General features: G+C 34.1%; 1 protein-coding gene across 4 annotated transcripts in view; it reads left to right on the top strand.

Annotated features, from left to right (window-relative positions):
* Positions 1 to 13,234, top strand: part of KHDRBS2 (KH RNA binding domain containing, signal transduction associated 2) — a 342,038-nt gene that overhangs the window by 298,538 nt on the left and 30,266 nt on the right. For 2 of the 4 annotated variants that reach the window (XR_014881561.1, XR_014881559.1), the window contains exons 9-11: positions 5,766 to 5,939; positions 7,206 to 7,333; positions 7,895 to 7,937. Coding sequence is in view for 1 of the 4 variants with exons in the window: in XM_085217841.1 (XP_085073967.1) it covers positions 5,766 to 5,863 (98 nt within the window). In the remaining 3 variants the exon portion in view is untranslated. Of the gene's footprint in view, positions 1 to 5,765; positions 6,900 to 7,205; positions 7,334 to 7,894; positions 7,938 to 13,234 lie in introns of those variants that run through there. The other 2 variants (XR_014881560.1, XM_085217841.1) reach the window with 2 other exon arrangements.

Consider the following 13,234-nt stretch of genomic DNA (forward strand, 5'->3'; position numbering starts at 1 on the left):
TTTGTCTTTGTGCTGTAAAGTGAGTATTTTTACTACTCTAGTCATTTTCATTTATATAAATAAAGCTGCTTGTTTTTTATCTAAACCTTACTTCTCCCCAAGGCCTCTCAGCAAATTCAATGACACTTCAGGAAAGGGTAATTGAACCTGCAGCACATCTACAGCAAAATGCCATTTTTAAAGAGTGTAATGAAACATACTGCAGAGGCAGGATTTTTAAATTTACTGTATGGAAAGTCATTCCCTGTAGGAATGAGAGATCTGAGGATTTGGAACTAAATCATATTGGCTGCTACTTCTTCAGCCCTCCAGGCAGTAGCTTTCCCCAGTAAACTTTAGCTTTGTGTGACCATAAACCTCTCCCCCATATTCAACAAGAAAATATTCTGAGCATTTCAAAGAAAAAGAAAATAAATGGAATGCACCAAAAATATACAGCAGAAGTGCTTCTTGTTCCATATGCTTCCATCCTTAACTCGGCAGATGGTATTATATCCCCTCTCCACCATGCAAGCTTCCTTTTCAGACCCCAGTGCAAGGAGATAATGAAATGTAGATACAGAGAAGATATCTTGTAGAGAAGAAATAGCTTACAGAATCTTAAGTCTATTTATATTTCATATTTCCATTTTTCTGTTTTCATAGCATTCTTTTTCTTCCTTTTTTTCTTCCTTTTTTTCTTCCTTTTTTTTCTTCCTTTTTTTCCTTCCTTTTTTCTTCCTTTTTTTTGTTCTTCCTTTTTTTTCTTCTTTTTTTTTTTTTTCGAAAGCTATCTTTGATACCCGTTTAAGCCATCCAGTCCGGAGTAAGCTAATTATTTTCTTACTGATCACAAAAGTCAACAGTGATTGATTAGGAAAAAAAAAAAAACAGCTATACCAGCAATAAAAGCATTCCTGTTAAAAAATTACAGACGTATTACATTAAAAGCTTCAGTTCAGACAAACTTTTTTCTGTTACTTCTGCTCATTCCTGGAGTCTTTGGAATATAGGACATTTGTTATGGCTGTAGGTCTGGATGAGACACTCTGATTATGTAAGAAAATAACAGGTAATCTGTTTTCTTGGGGGATACCGTTGTTTATCCTGCTAAATGAAAATGAATATATGATGTATGTAAATGTATGATTAATTTCATATATTATTCTGGGAGAATTATCAAAGTCTTAAAAGTCTGTAAGCTTTATATTAAATTTTTTTAAATATGCAGTGGCAACTTTTAAACTTCATTGCTGGATAGCCAGGAGGAATAAATTTTCCTTCTTAGCATTAACAATATTTTTATCCCTTTTTTTAAAGTAGAATTTGAATAAGGAGGTAATTAAATACTTCATTTATACCGGAAGAATATCTTGCGTGTTACTAATGGTTAACTATCCTAAACCAAAACACAAGAGAAATCTGTACCACAACACTGTAAGTCCTGTTTGACATAAGTGATGTGATCAGAGATGCAAATTTACCCATTACCTTTGGGAAATGTATGTGATTTTGTGAAGAATTGGAGAGTAGGAAGTTAGTGGGTCAGTAACACCTGTACCCAGAGAAGCATACCAAGATAAAAAGACAAAAATAGATGTCCTTTCCAGCTTGCATTTAAGCCTATTCACAATTCATCATGTTTGCATCATACTGATATCACAAGTGCACGCACAGCTGGATCTGATCCATGACCTAATGGCCATACTGACTGCTTACACTCAAAATTCACTCTGCATCCACTTGAAAAAATAATCTGTCCCAAACAAAATCCTAAAAATGAGGTTCTACCTTATGATCATTTTGGAAAAATAAATGATGCTTCTTCACTGGCAATCTCCAGTCACTAGTGTCTCTCTTCTAATGCATCCTTTCGATGCAGAAAGGATACTGAGGTGCTGGAGCAAGTCCAAAGAAGGACAACAAGGCTTGTAAAGTGCTATGCCCTACGAGGAGAGACTGAAGGAACTAGGGCTGTTTAGTCTGGGGAATAGGAGGCTGAGGGAAGACCTTATTGCTCTCTTCCAATATCTGAAAGGTGCTTACAGCGAGCGCGGGGTTGGTCTCTTCTCACTGGTGACAGGTGACAGGATGAGGGGAAATGGCCTCAAGTTGCACCAGGATAAGTTCAGCTGGATGTCAGGAAACACTTCTTTACAGACAGGGTTGTTAAGCACTGGAATAGGCTCCCCAGAGAAGTCGTTGAGTCACCATCCCTGAATGTGTTTAAAAACTGTTTGGATGTGGTGCTGAGGGACATGATTTAGTGGAGGGTTGTTGGAGTTAGAGTAGTATGGTTAGGTTCTGGTTGTATTTGATGATCTTTAAGGCCTTTTCCAGCCTAAGCAATTCTGTGACTCTTTGATCAGAACAACTTGTGATTACCAGAGTAACATGTTTAGTGAAGTTTGTATTATTCCATACCAAACCATGGCATCTGACTTTTTCGAATGAATGTGATTTTCTTTACAATAAACAATAGACTATTTGCTCTGATGCGATCATTGACCAAATCTCAACACAAATATCATTCTTGAATCACCTGTAACCAAACATTCTCTCTCAGTTTCAGTGCAAGGGAAAACACTAATAAGCCTTCAGTGCTGATTTGAAGCAAACTATTTTACTTTCCCCTGAAATCGAGTGAAATTGTTACTATCTTTATGTTAATGGTGTAGCCTCTTTAAATACAAAGCATTGCAACCATTCTGCTAGAACTCTATACTGAGAATATCAATATTTTTGTACTTTTCTACCTATGCAATACTATAAGAGATAATTCAGTTTCTCACTCATGGCAAGAACTCTTCCTTCTTGAACTATGAGGGCTGTATGCTGTGTCAGAGAAAGAAATTGTGACTTTACAATGAGTACCCCATGTGGTTAGACAGCATATGGTTGTATCTCTGTTGAATAAGATTTCTGTGCCACGAAGTTCCTGTTAATAGCATGCTTTTTCAAGCTTATTTGCTTGCATCCTTCCTGTAATAGACTAAAAGTGTCTCATGAATGACAGTAGAAAGTTTTATATTGTGAAGGTTAGGGGAATAGTAAACTTTTAGTATAACACCAGCACTCCATTCTCTAGGCATAGCTAATACATAAGTTGCTCCAAAAATAATGCCTCCTATCTATTTCCATGTAAAGTACAATTGATAGAAAGAGTGCAATAGGACTGTTCGATAGAGAAAATTCTCAGCTGCAAAACACTTACTTTCAATTATTTTATGGTTATTTTCATCACCATTTGCTGTTTGTTTTTGTCGGCAATGAAAAAGAGCTTGCATGCTGAGCTCACAAAAAATCTGCACCAGCGGAAGTGACCCATTGTAAGTGTCACCACTGCTGAAATGCACCACTGAATGCCTAACTGTGCTCATATCCACTCTTTGGTCTGCAAAAATGTTCAACAAGCATCAATGAATGTCATTTTTTTTTTCCATGTGGAGGAATTCAGTGACACACCTTGGCTTCATACACACTTCCATGTCAGACACCATCCTGTCAAACTGCCCTTCTGCTGCCATCTATCACACAGTGACAAAATGTAATGGAATACTGGTGGTGAGGCTTAGCCTATTCTGCCATACCATCACCATCTGCCTCTGCCATCATGGGCCAACACAATAAAATATCAGGCATTACCTTCAGAGCAGCACTTACATTTCATTATATTCCTGGGAAAAAATATTTAGAAACTGGGCAAGTACATATATTAAAAAAAAAAAAATCCAAACAAAGTGAAGATGCTTAAATATTATTTTTTCTGTGCTTGTACTATGCAATAATATTGCAGTTGTGTATTTGGAATTTGATGTTGTTTCCAGTAGACGTATTCATCAAGATACAACAGAGAAACAAAGTCCTCTATGTATGGGCTTTCAGAGGGGAGTCCTATCATTTTATGTTTTTCATAACTAAATGATATGGATAAGCTATTTTTTAGACAGACTAGTGAAGAACTTCAGTAATTTACATATATCAATTAAACCAAAAGTAATCAAAATGTGAAACATTTGCTCTTCTTCTCTTACTCTTCTTCTCAAAGAAGTATTTTTATGAAAACTTGGCTTGAGTGGAAAATAGGTTCTATTTCTTTAAAAGAAAGTTTAGTAAAATAAAATCTTTGACATTTCTTATGAAGATAGCTTTAAAGATCCTTATTATACTTTAAGACTGTTGTCCCATTAATGAAAAAGCGGTCTAAATTTAAGGCAATGTAGTTAGCTTCCTTTGAAATGTATGAGTATTACAATTTTGATTTTAAATATTATGATGTTGTGGCCAATGTATCCTATTTTTTTATAGAAAGCTCTCTTTTCTTGTTTAGGTCACTGTATTTAAAAAAAAAAAAAAATTCTTTAGCATTTTGAGTGACTTAAAACATTCAATATAGTCAAAAATACAGGTGTGAGATCCATCATCTTCCTGACAGTGACCTGACAAGTGAAAGCCCAATCCATCTTAAAAGCAGAAGGGATTTAATACTATAGAAAATAGTAATAATAATATTTAGTGTTGGATTTTCTCTACAGGTACATCAGGTATCCCTTTGCCACTGACTTCAAGTCACCTTTCAATCATCTAGAGTTTTTATTTCCAGTCTCTGCTTCTTACACAGCTTAAAAACTGACTCAGCTCTTACTTTAATATTTTATAGTCATCAATCTTGTGCACAAATTTGTAATGCAAACATACTAAATACTACATTGATAGTAATTAACATCTTCCTCACTAATTTCTGGATAGCTTCTGTATTTCACTGCAAAAGTATGGACGGATTATCACATAACTTTTGGGGAATGTGGAGATTCTGAAGCTGCCTGGTGATTTTGTGCATCCGTTGTAACAGGGGAATGTTAAGCTATGTGACATAGTAGAGATGATGTACTGTTATTTCTGCGATTTTTTACTTCAGTCACTGTATGATCTGTTGAAGTCAGTGGAAGGCAAAAACAGAAATTGTTTGATGAGATGGTCAAGGTTAAGTGCAATTGTTTGAGAAAATAGTTCAAGTTTAAGGTTAAACTGCTATACCACAGATGCAGGTAGCTTCTTATTTGCTCTTTTGGAAGGCTTATTTTGTGGGGAGGTGGAAAAAAAAAAAAAAAGATTTGTAGAAACTTTGCACAAACTGAACATGTTTTAAGCATTTTAATTTATTCTTTTGGGGCACATTTCATTTCGGCAAATTAGAAGAAAAAAAAATGCTAATGATAATGAAATGCAAAAAGTGTAGTGCAAAAACTCATTTTCTTAATGTTGTAGCTTCCTTCCTACATATTATTTTTCTTCCACTGTTTTCTTCTTTCTCACAGTCTCAAATGGAAGTAAAAATTTCAGTTATTTTTTATTATTTCAGTCTTCATTTTATCAACATACCAGTTGCATTAAATGTCTTTCACATGGATACTTCAGCTTCTATGCTACATACTCAAATTTTGAGCTGGCAGACTACTGCAATGACGTTTTCCTGAGCTGTCTTTACTGCCACCACACTAGATATTCGTTCTCTGCTGAGAGTAAAGAAGAGCTTTTTCATCCTGAGACATCCACAATGCCTGTGTTGAGAAGTTAGAAGTTAAATTTTCTGTAGGGCTTTTTGTTGTTGTTTTTTTTCTTTGTTTTTGTTTTTTGAAGAATAAAGAAATGGATGGCAATTGTCGTCTTATTTTTTTAAATCTTTCAGACAAAACTCTTGAGAATTTTGCAGCCACAAGCAGTGACAAGACTGTTCTTTCAGGTTTAGATATTTACACAACATGTCTTTTCTTTTCTGTTTTTAGCACAAGAAGAATGGGCCACAACCCGTTCCAGCCTAAAGGCACCTCCTCCAAGGTCAGCCCGAGGGGCTTACAGGGAACACCCCTATGGTAGATATTGAAGGTCCTCCTCAGCTGTGACCTCATCTCAAAGACAATTAATAGCCTGTGGTCTCCGCATAAACAGCAACAAGACAAGTAATAGTCAATTTCTTTTCTATCCTAGGGATTACTGATCATTATTATCCTATGTACTACTTGTATTTCCTATAACATTGGAGTGACATTGGCATTAGTATTATTTTATAACACGGACTTAAAAAAAAAAAAAAAGCAGAAAGAAAAAACCTTTGGCAAGCATTGTCTATAAACCATTCGAAGATAATGTTCTGTTGGTTGTATTCATTGCTGTGTGTAACTTTAAAAGCATGAACCTGTTACAGATCTTGAGTCTCTCTACATACTAGCTAAGGCTGAGTTTTTGTTTAGGGTTGCTGAAAGACTGTAATATGATTCCTTTTTTTTTTCTTTTTTTTATTTGAGCCATACAATAATCAAGTTGTAGATAAGATGTTTTAACCTGTCTTTTTAATATATGTTAGTTTAGATTAAGATGTTCGATATTAAGTTTGTAAATTTAATTTTAAATGCTGTTTTAATGGGGTTGAAAACAAGCAGCTACTGTATGTATGTAGCTAACTGAATTTGTTCAGTGTTTTAACCTGTATTTGTTAAAAAAAAAAATCACATAAAGTTCCATGTGTAAGCTTCTCTAAATAGGAAACCATAATTTTGTCAAATATGTTTGCCATAATTTGTCAATAAAGCTGAAACCTTTTGTAACAAACTAAATTTGGAATTACTTGTTTTCTAGCTTTAAATGCCTGCTTTATTTCTTTTTCAAGAGATGCCTAAAATGTTTTTTATATAAAAATTACAAAAATGAACCCAAGCTTGTTTTAAGATTTTTTTGTGTAAGACTTTAAAAGTTGTATTAATAACTTCTGGTTGTTAAATAATTTAAAAGTTAACAAACTAAACTGTTACATGAATCATGGTTAGTATCCACTAATGTATAACATGTTAATGGAAAAAAATGCTTTAGAACAATAAATGGATTTTAAACTATCCTCTAAGCTTGATCTTGCTAAACACAAACTCTGATTGACTTGTTTGTATTAGCATGTCTCTCGTGAGAATGTAATGGAGTTTAAAGAGGTAAGATTACCACTTACCACTGTTAGACTGTCTAAATGCTAGTTCTTCAACCTTTGAGTTTCCCCGCACATTAAATATCCCATTCAACATGTAAGCATTGCATAGATTCACATATTTGTTTTCACTCGGAAGAGTGCGTTGATTGCATTTTTGTAGTATATATCAATTTGTCTTGATAAACAAATCATCAGTGTCACTGCCCAGTTGTTGGTATTCAACTTCAAAAACTTTATTTGTAATTTTCAGTGCTAAATATCACCGCCCTTGAAGGCAGTTAGAGGGCTGATATTTCTTTTGAGACTATCAGACTTGATGGCTGATGATTATTAAGGAAATATGTCGCAGGACTCAAAGGATGACTAAACGTTAAACAGGTAACACTAATAGTAACTCTGTAATTTTGAGTATGCAACAGTAATGTTAAATATTCTCAGTTATTAAGTTACTGATAGTTAAAAAAGTAAACCTACCAAAAGATAACAAATAGGTATATAGGCTATTAAAATATCTAATTAACATTAACTAGTGACAACAAAATTATTCTGCAATATATAACCCTCAAGGTAATAAACAGAACTAAAATTAGCAATAATAGTAATGCAACTCTTGCTAACAACAAATATATAACCTAAATTTTGATGAAAACAAAACAAACAAACAAAAACAACAGATGACTTGATGGTAGGGATACCAAAACTGTTAATCCTTTAAATAGTCTTTTTGTTTACAGTGGCTTTTTGTCAATGTGATTGGTTTACTTTTTTGATGAGAATAAAGTAGTTTGTGAACAAAGTCTCTTGCAGCTGGAGTTGCATGCTAACTCTTTTTGGATAGTTTATGAAGCATATGTTCTGTCATTTGAACCTGATGTGTTAAAGTGAATGCAGTAGGCTATGTGATGGTTACATTGAGTTTATTCTGTCTCACTGTTTCAGGGCTCTGGACAGCTAAGCAGCCGATCTGCTGAGAAGTGCTCAGGTAAGCTCTTCCACATCTCAGGGTTTTTTCCTATTTCATGTTTTATCTGTGCATTTCTCTGTACTAACACATGGAAACATGTTCAGCTCAAGTTTTACAACAAATAATAGTTTCCAGCAGTGTTTCCTCACTTAGCAGCACAACGGTATAATGGTAATCAAAGCATTTGCTTCTGTGAGGTAAAATATCTTTCAGTCAAATGAAAGTCTTGTACTCAGGTGTTTTGATTGTGAATATTAACCTGGTATAGCTGTTCCTGCTAAAAACAAGAAATCATATTTATAAAAATGTATTTAGATTTTGGTAACAAATTAGTCACGTGATGTAGAAAAATGCAGTACTGGTTTACTTGTTTCTCCGAATATTTTGCATTACAGAAATAGCTGTAGATTTCTTCTTTTTCTTTTTTCTTCTTTTGCTTAGTAATTATTTCTTTGTTACACTTTAGAATGGCAGATACCATAATAGCCTTACACTGCAAGGACATGAATCAAGGCAAAATTTGCTATATTTCTTTGATACAAATATCTAATTATTAAAGTGTTTATTTCTATTATAACCTTGTCACACACAAACTTCAGATTTTTTGTAAGATTTTCAGTTGAGGACAAATGTTAGACAAATTGTTGAGACAAATTGTGTTAGAAACACAAAAAAAAGTCAGCTTGGATATGAATTCATCTAAGCTGACTTCACCCATTTTCTTACTCTCACATGATTGTGAAGCTAGATAAGAGTTAATAAACAAAACAGATGCTGTTCACTAAATACACAAACCAAACATGTGTATCACCCTGGCATCTTTTTCTGTGTTTGGGGTCTGGCTGATGTAACATTTTCAGCTATCAAGTGTATTCAATGGTTACTTATCAGCACAGGTTGCATTGTCTAGCAAGATAGATTTTCCTCTCCAGTGGGCTGCCTCAAGACCTTGACAAGTTTGATTTACGTAGTACAGCCACTTTACAGGCCAAGGTGATGTGACTGCATGCTACAGTTGCTTCAGTTTGAGTGTGCCACTACAGTAAAATGCTTTCACCTACCCACCTTTCATAGAGTTATACAAATGTGCTTCAGTCACTGTATGTTATAACTATAGGTAGGAAAAACACATTCTTCTATTATAAATGCAGTTTCATACTGATATAACAAATAATAGATTATTATATGCCACAGAGTTTGCTGTATTTCAGGAAAAGCTCATATGCCTTATTAAAATGTGTGATTACGCAAAACTCTCAGCTGCTGTATCTGATGTAACTGAGATCCAGGGGTAAATGCATAAAATGAATTTCACACTTGTGCACCAAGTTTTTGTGTGAGGGTAACTAGTGAAAGCTCCTTGGGGGTGGACTACAGTACAGACTGTTTTATACCAGGGCATTCTCCTTTAGCCCTACTGTCTCAAAAGTCCACTTTTACAGCTATTATTTATGAAGATTGAAAAAATTGCAGAATATGTGAGTAAAATGATGTATTGTAAAGTATTCTTGTACAAGATTAATAAGAAAAAAAAATGGAGATAAGTCAGTGAAAGCAGCTGCTTATGCAAATATTCGTTCTATTCCAGGAAATTAGAGTGAAAAATTATCCATAACTGCACATGCTGTTCTGTGCTAACTGCAAGGTATATTTCACATCAATTTTGGGATAAGTTTTGAAGCTAATCAATGATGTTGTTTTAATAAAAAGTCCATCTTCTTGTTAATTTGTGACAGAGTAAGAAGGGATTCTGATTATTCTAATTAAGTCATCTATGGGTCTTACATAAAGAGCTCCACCAAGTCAGTCATAATTCTGAGTCCTAAAAACTTACAGACATCAGAAAACAAAGAAGTTTATTTATGATACGGTTAATTCAAAGAGACTAATCACCCACCAATATGCTTTCAGAGTGCAAATTGTTTTTTATGTAATAGGAAGAAAAATTAGCGTTCAATATCAAAACTATGTTTTAAAAAAAAACTGTATTTTTTGTACAGGTTGATCCCATCCATGGTACCGTTTGATCTGTATAAATGAATGCATTACAATTCTCAGTACTTAAAACTGTAAAATTATTACAAAATTATACTAAAATGTTCATAATTGTACTTCTTTGCAGTCAAGGTAAATATTCATTTAATTGTTTTCCTTTTAAATATTCATGTAATTGTTTTATTTTTAAAATGGACTTGTCAAGTTTTTTTAAATGCCATTCTTTCAAGAGATGATAGATGGTAACAACACTTATTGCCCTAAATAAGTTGGTCTTTGCATTTTAAGTGCATGGCATGCACATTGCAAAAATTGTATTGAATAGAATCCATGTGCCAGTTTTAAAACTCTTGATTTCTGGAGTCTCATTATACAATTGACAGTCTGCAGTGCTGAAATGATGATCAGATAGTGGAGTGAATGCCACAGTGATAGTATTTGTCACTTATGTCATACTGGCAAGCTTCACTTGCCAGAGAGGGAAAACAATTTTCAAGGCTATATAGAAGCAGAGTCAGAAGAAAGCACTGAGTGAGTAAGAGCATTGTCACTTGCTGGAGCTGATTCCACAGAGATGCACCAGAAGGAACAGGCTCCTGGAAAAGTTACATTTCAGGAAATTCACACTCCTGGACTACTCTGTCTTGTGGACTTGTTGCATGTATTCAAAAGCCATTCTAACCAACCATTCTAACTTTGATATTCTAGAGTAGCAACCTTTATCAGAAAATGAAGTTGCGCCATGGATCTGTTCTGTTATTTTTTTACTATGAGCTCATCTTACATTGTTTAAAGATCGTAAAACTTTTTATGAATAACCTTTTTTAAGCATAACGTATGTGACCTCACCTCAGAGAGTATAGACAATATTATTCTAGCTCCCTGAGGTCCTCAGCTTCCATTCAGAATAATGGTGTTGTGGCCATATTCCATACTGCACGTGCTTCATTCAGTCTACAGTGCAGCAATAACTAGTCCATTATACTTGAACATGTGCTGATGTCCAAAACTGAGTCACACTGTCAGTGAAAGTATATGAGTAAAACTAATCACAGTGGCAGTGATAGCTCCAAAGGAATAGATGGAAAAATCTGGTCAGCAGGAACTGCAGGTTTGAAGAGTCTATGTCTTCCTGCAACTAGGGATCCTGTTTGCAGCAAGGACTGAGATGAGCTTCTGGAATTTACTAAAGGAACCAGCTTACCGTTAAAATTAGTGTAATGAACATACATGAGTGCACTGTGTAAAAAGACTTGACATTTTACCACGGGAATATCATGAGAAGGAAGAATATGGGCCAATTAGGAAGAGAAGTCTTGAGAAGCTTTTCATATTGTATTGTATTGACTTGCAGAAGGACTAAATAAGGTTACCAACACTGGACATCATTGTTTTCTGCACCTCTTCAGTGCATTTCCTTTCTTTTGTGGGGAAAAAAAAAAAAAAAAAAACTTCTTCCAAAATATAACCTGAATTTTTGTAATCCTATTGAACTTCAGTTAATGACCTGAGAATGGAAGATTTTGGGAAATCTGTTTTGGGAAAAGATCATACAGGTCTTACCTTAGAATAGCTCCATCTTCTATGACAAAGAACCCTATACCAGAACAAATGTATTTTTAGGGTTCACAATGGCATAGTACATCTGTAGATGCATTTTATCGAGTAGGAAAAAAAAATTATTACCACATTACAGCACCTGTCTAAAATTAAAGATGCATCTAAAGGATGAAGACTATATTAATATCTATTTCAAGTAATCTTCTGTTGTCAGTATACTAACCAAAGTACAAAAGAAACCTAAACTAATAATCACAGCAAAAACAGAGCAATATTTGAATTCTGAAAAGAAAAATAAGCCTACTGTATTCTGAAGTTTTCTGTTCTACTAAAAATATGGATGCATTTTGTGACCTCCATGCAGATATTAGAATCCTAGTTCTAATTAACTCCCAGTTAAAAAAAGGATATCTCATGTTACCCATCTTACTGTATTGTCCTATGAAGTTATTAAAGGTACACAGGTAACTTTCTCAGACTAATTACTGTTTCAAAGGCAATCAACATCTGCCACTCCGTTGTTAGCTAATTACATTTTTCCAGTCATTAGTATTGCTCATTGAGACCTGACTGAATGCCCTTTAAAACCATTAAGCCTTTTTAAATTTTTTCCAAGTTGGTTTTGTTTCTGTAGATAAGATGCTAACATTCATTTGGAGACATTAAGGAAATGATTCCCCCAATAGATTTTCTGATCTATGTGGTTGTGAGACAAATGATGAGTTTCGCTCAAGAAGTGAAGACTTGCTGTATGCAGTATATTTTTTCAAAAGCAATGGAATCTAGAGTTGAACTTTGGTTCCCAGTACAAATACAAGAAACATTTTCTGAGATTTCATCGTCTCTGGTTGATTAAGCCATTTATTCTATAACTCAGTAGAACATTTTAAAATTAGTATGAATCTCAATAATGCAAATCTGGAATAAAGTTTTCATTCTCATTTGGTAGCAATCTCCAGTAACTTTTGCGTAATAAAAGTTGATTTCTTAATTTCTGCTAAAAGTGAATCGCTTTCAAGGTTTGTTTGTTTCCACAGGTTTTTGGTTGGTTGTTTTTGTTTTGTTGAGTTTTTTGCTTATATAAAACATAGTCAGAAGCTCTCTTTAATACTCACTGAAATATATAAATGCTTTCTTTTCTAAAGCAATTGATTTATCTTAGAAATTTAAGATATTTTATCATAGAATAACAAGATTTCTTGAGAAAGCATTTTTCAAGCTACAGGCTTATACATCAGAAAAAAGTTTTGTAGGAGGAAGATCACACCAGTGCTATATCAATATAGGACATATTCATAGATCGAAAGGAAAAAAGAAAGAAATGGGTTGTATAGTTGATTCTGTAAATCTTGTGTGTTCCCAATGAAGTTTTCAAGATACCATATAGAAATAGTGAAAACTTTCTGATATCTTCTAGCAACATCTATATGAATGTGAAAATAGGATAATGAAAATGCTTCAGTGGTCTAATAAGAGTAGAATTAATTTTGAAGATGCTTTTTGTTTCTCCTTATTGCTTCCGTACATATTCAATTTAGTTGCTATAGTTTCTTCTTATTAAATGTTTCATATAGTGTTATTATAATGTGTGAGAATACCTGCTTATATCGTGTCTAGCACTGTTCTTGTTGTACTGGATGCATTAGCTGGATGACATAACTTAACTCACTTAGTACCTTTGCAATACAGTCGTACATTACAGGACCTCCACAATGCTACCACCAAGTCAGAGCTTGCAAGCGATGAACTGCTGAGCTGCT

The sequence above is a fragment of the Meleagris gallopavo genome, chromosome 2 (genome assembly GCF_905368555.1).
Source record: "Meleagris gallopavo chromosome 2, MGAL_WU_HG_1.1, whole genome shotgun sequence".
Lineage (NCBI taxonomy): Eukaryota > Metazoa > Chordata > Aves > Galliformes > Phasianidae > Meleagris > Meleagris gallopavo.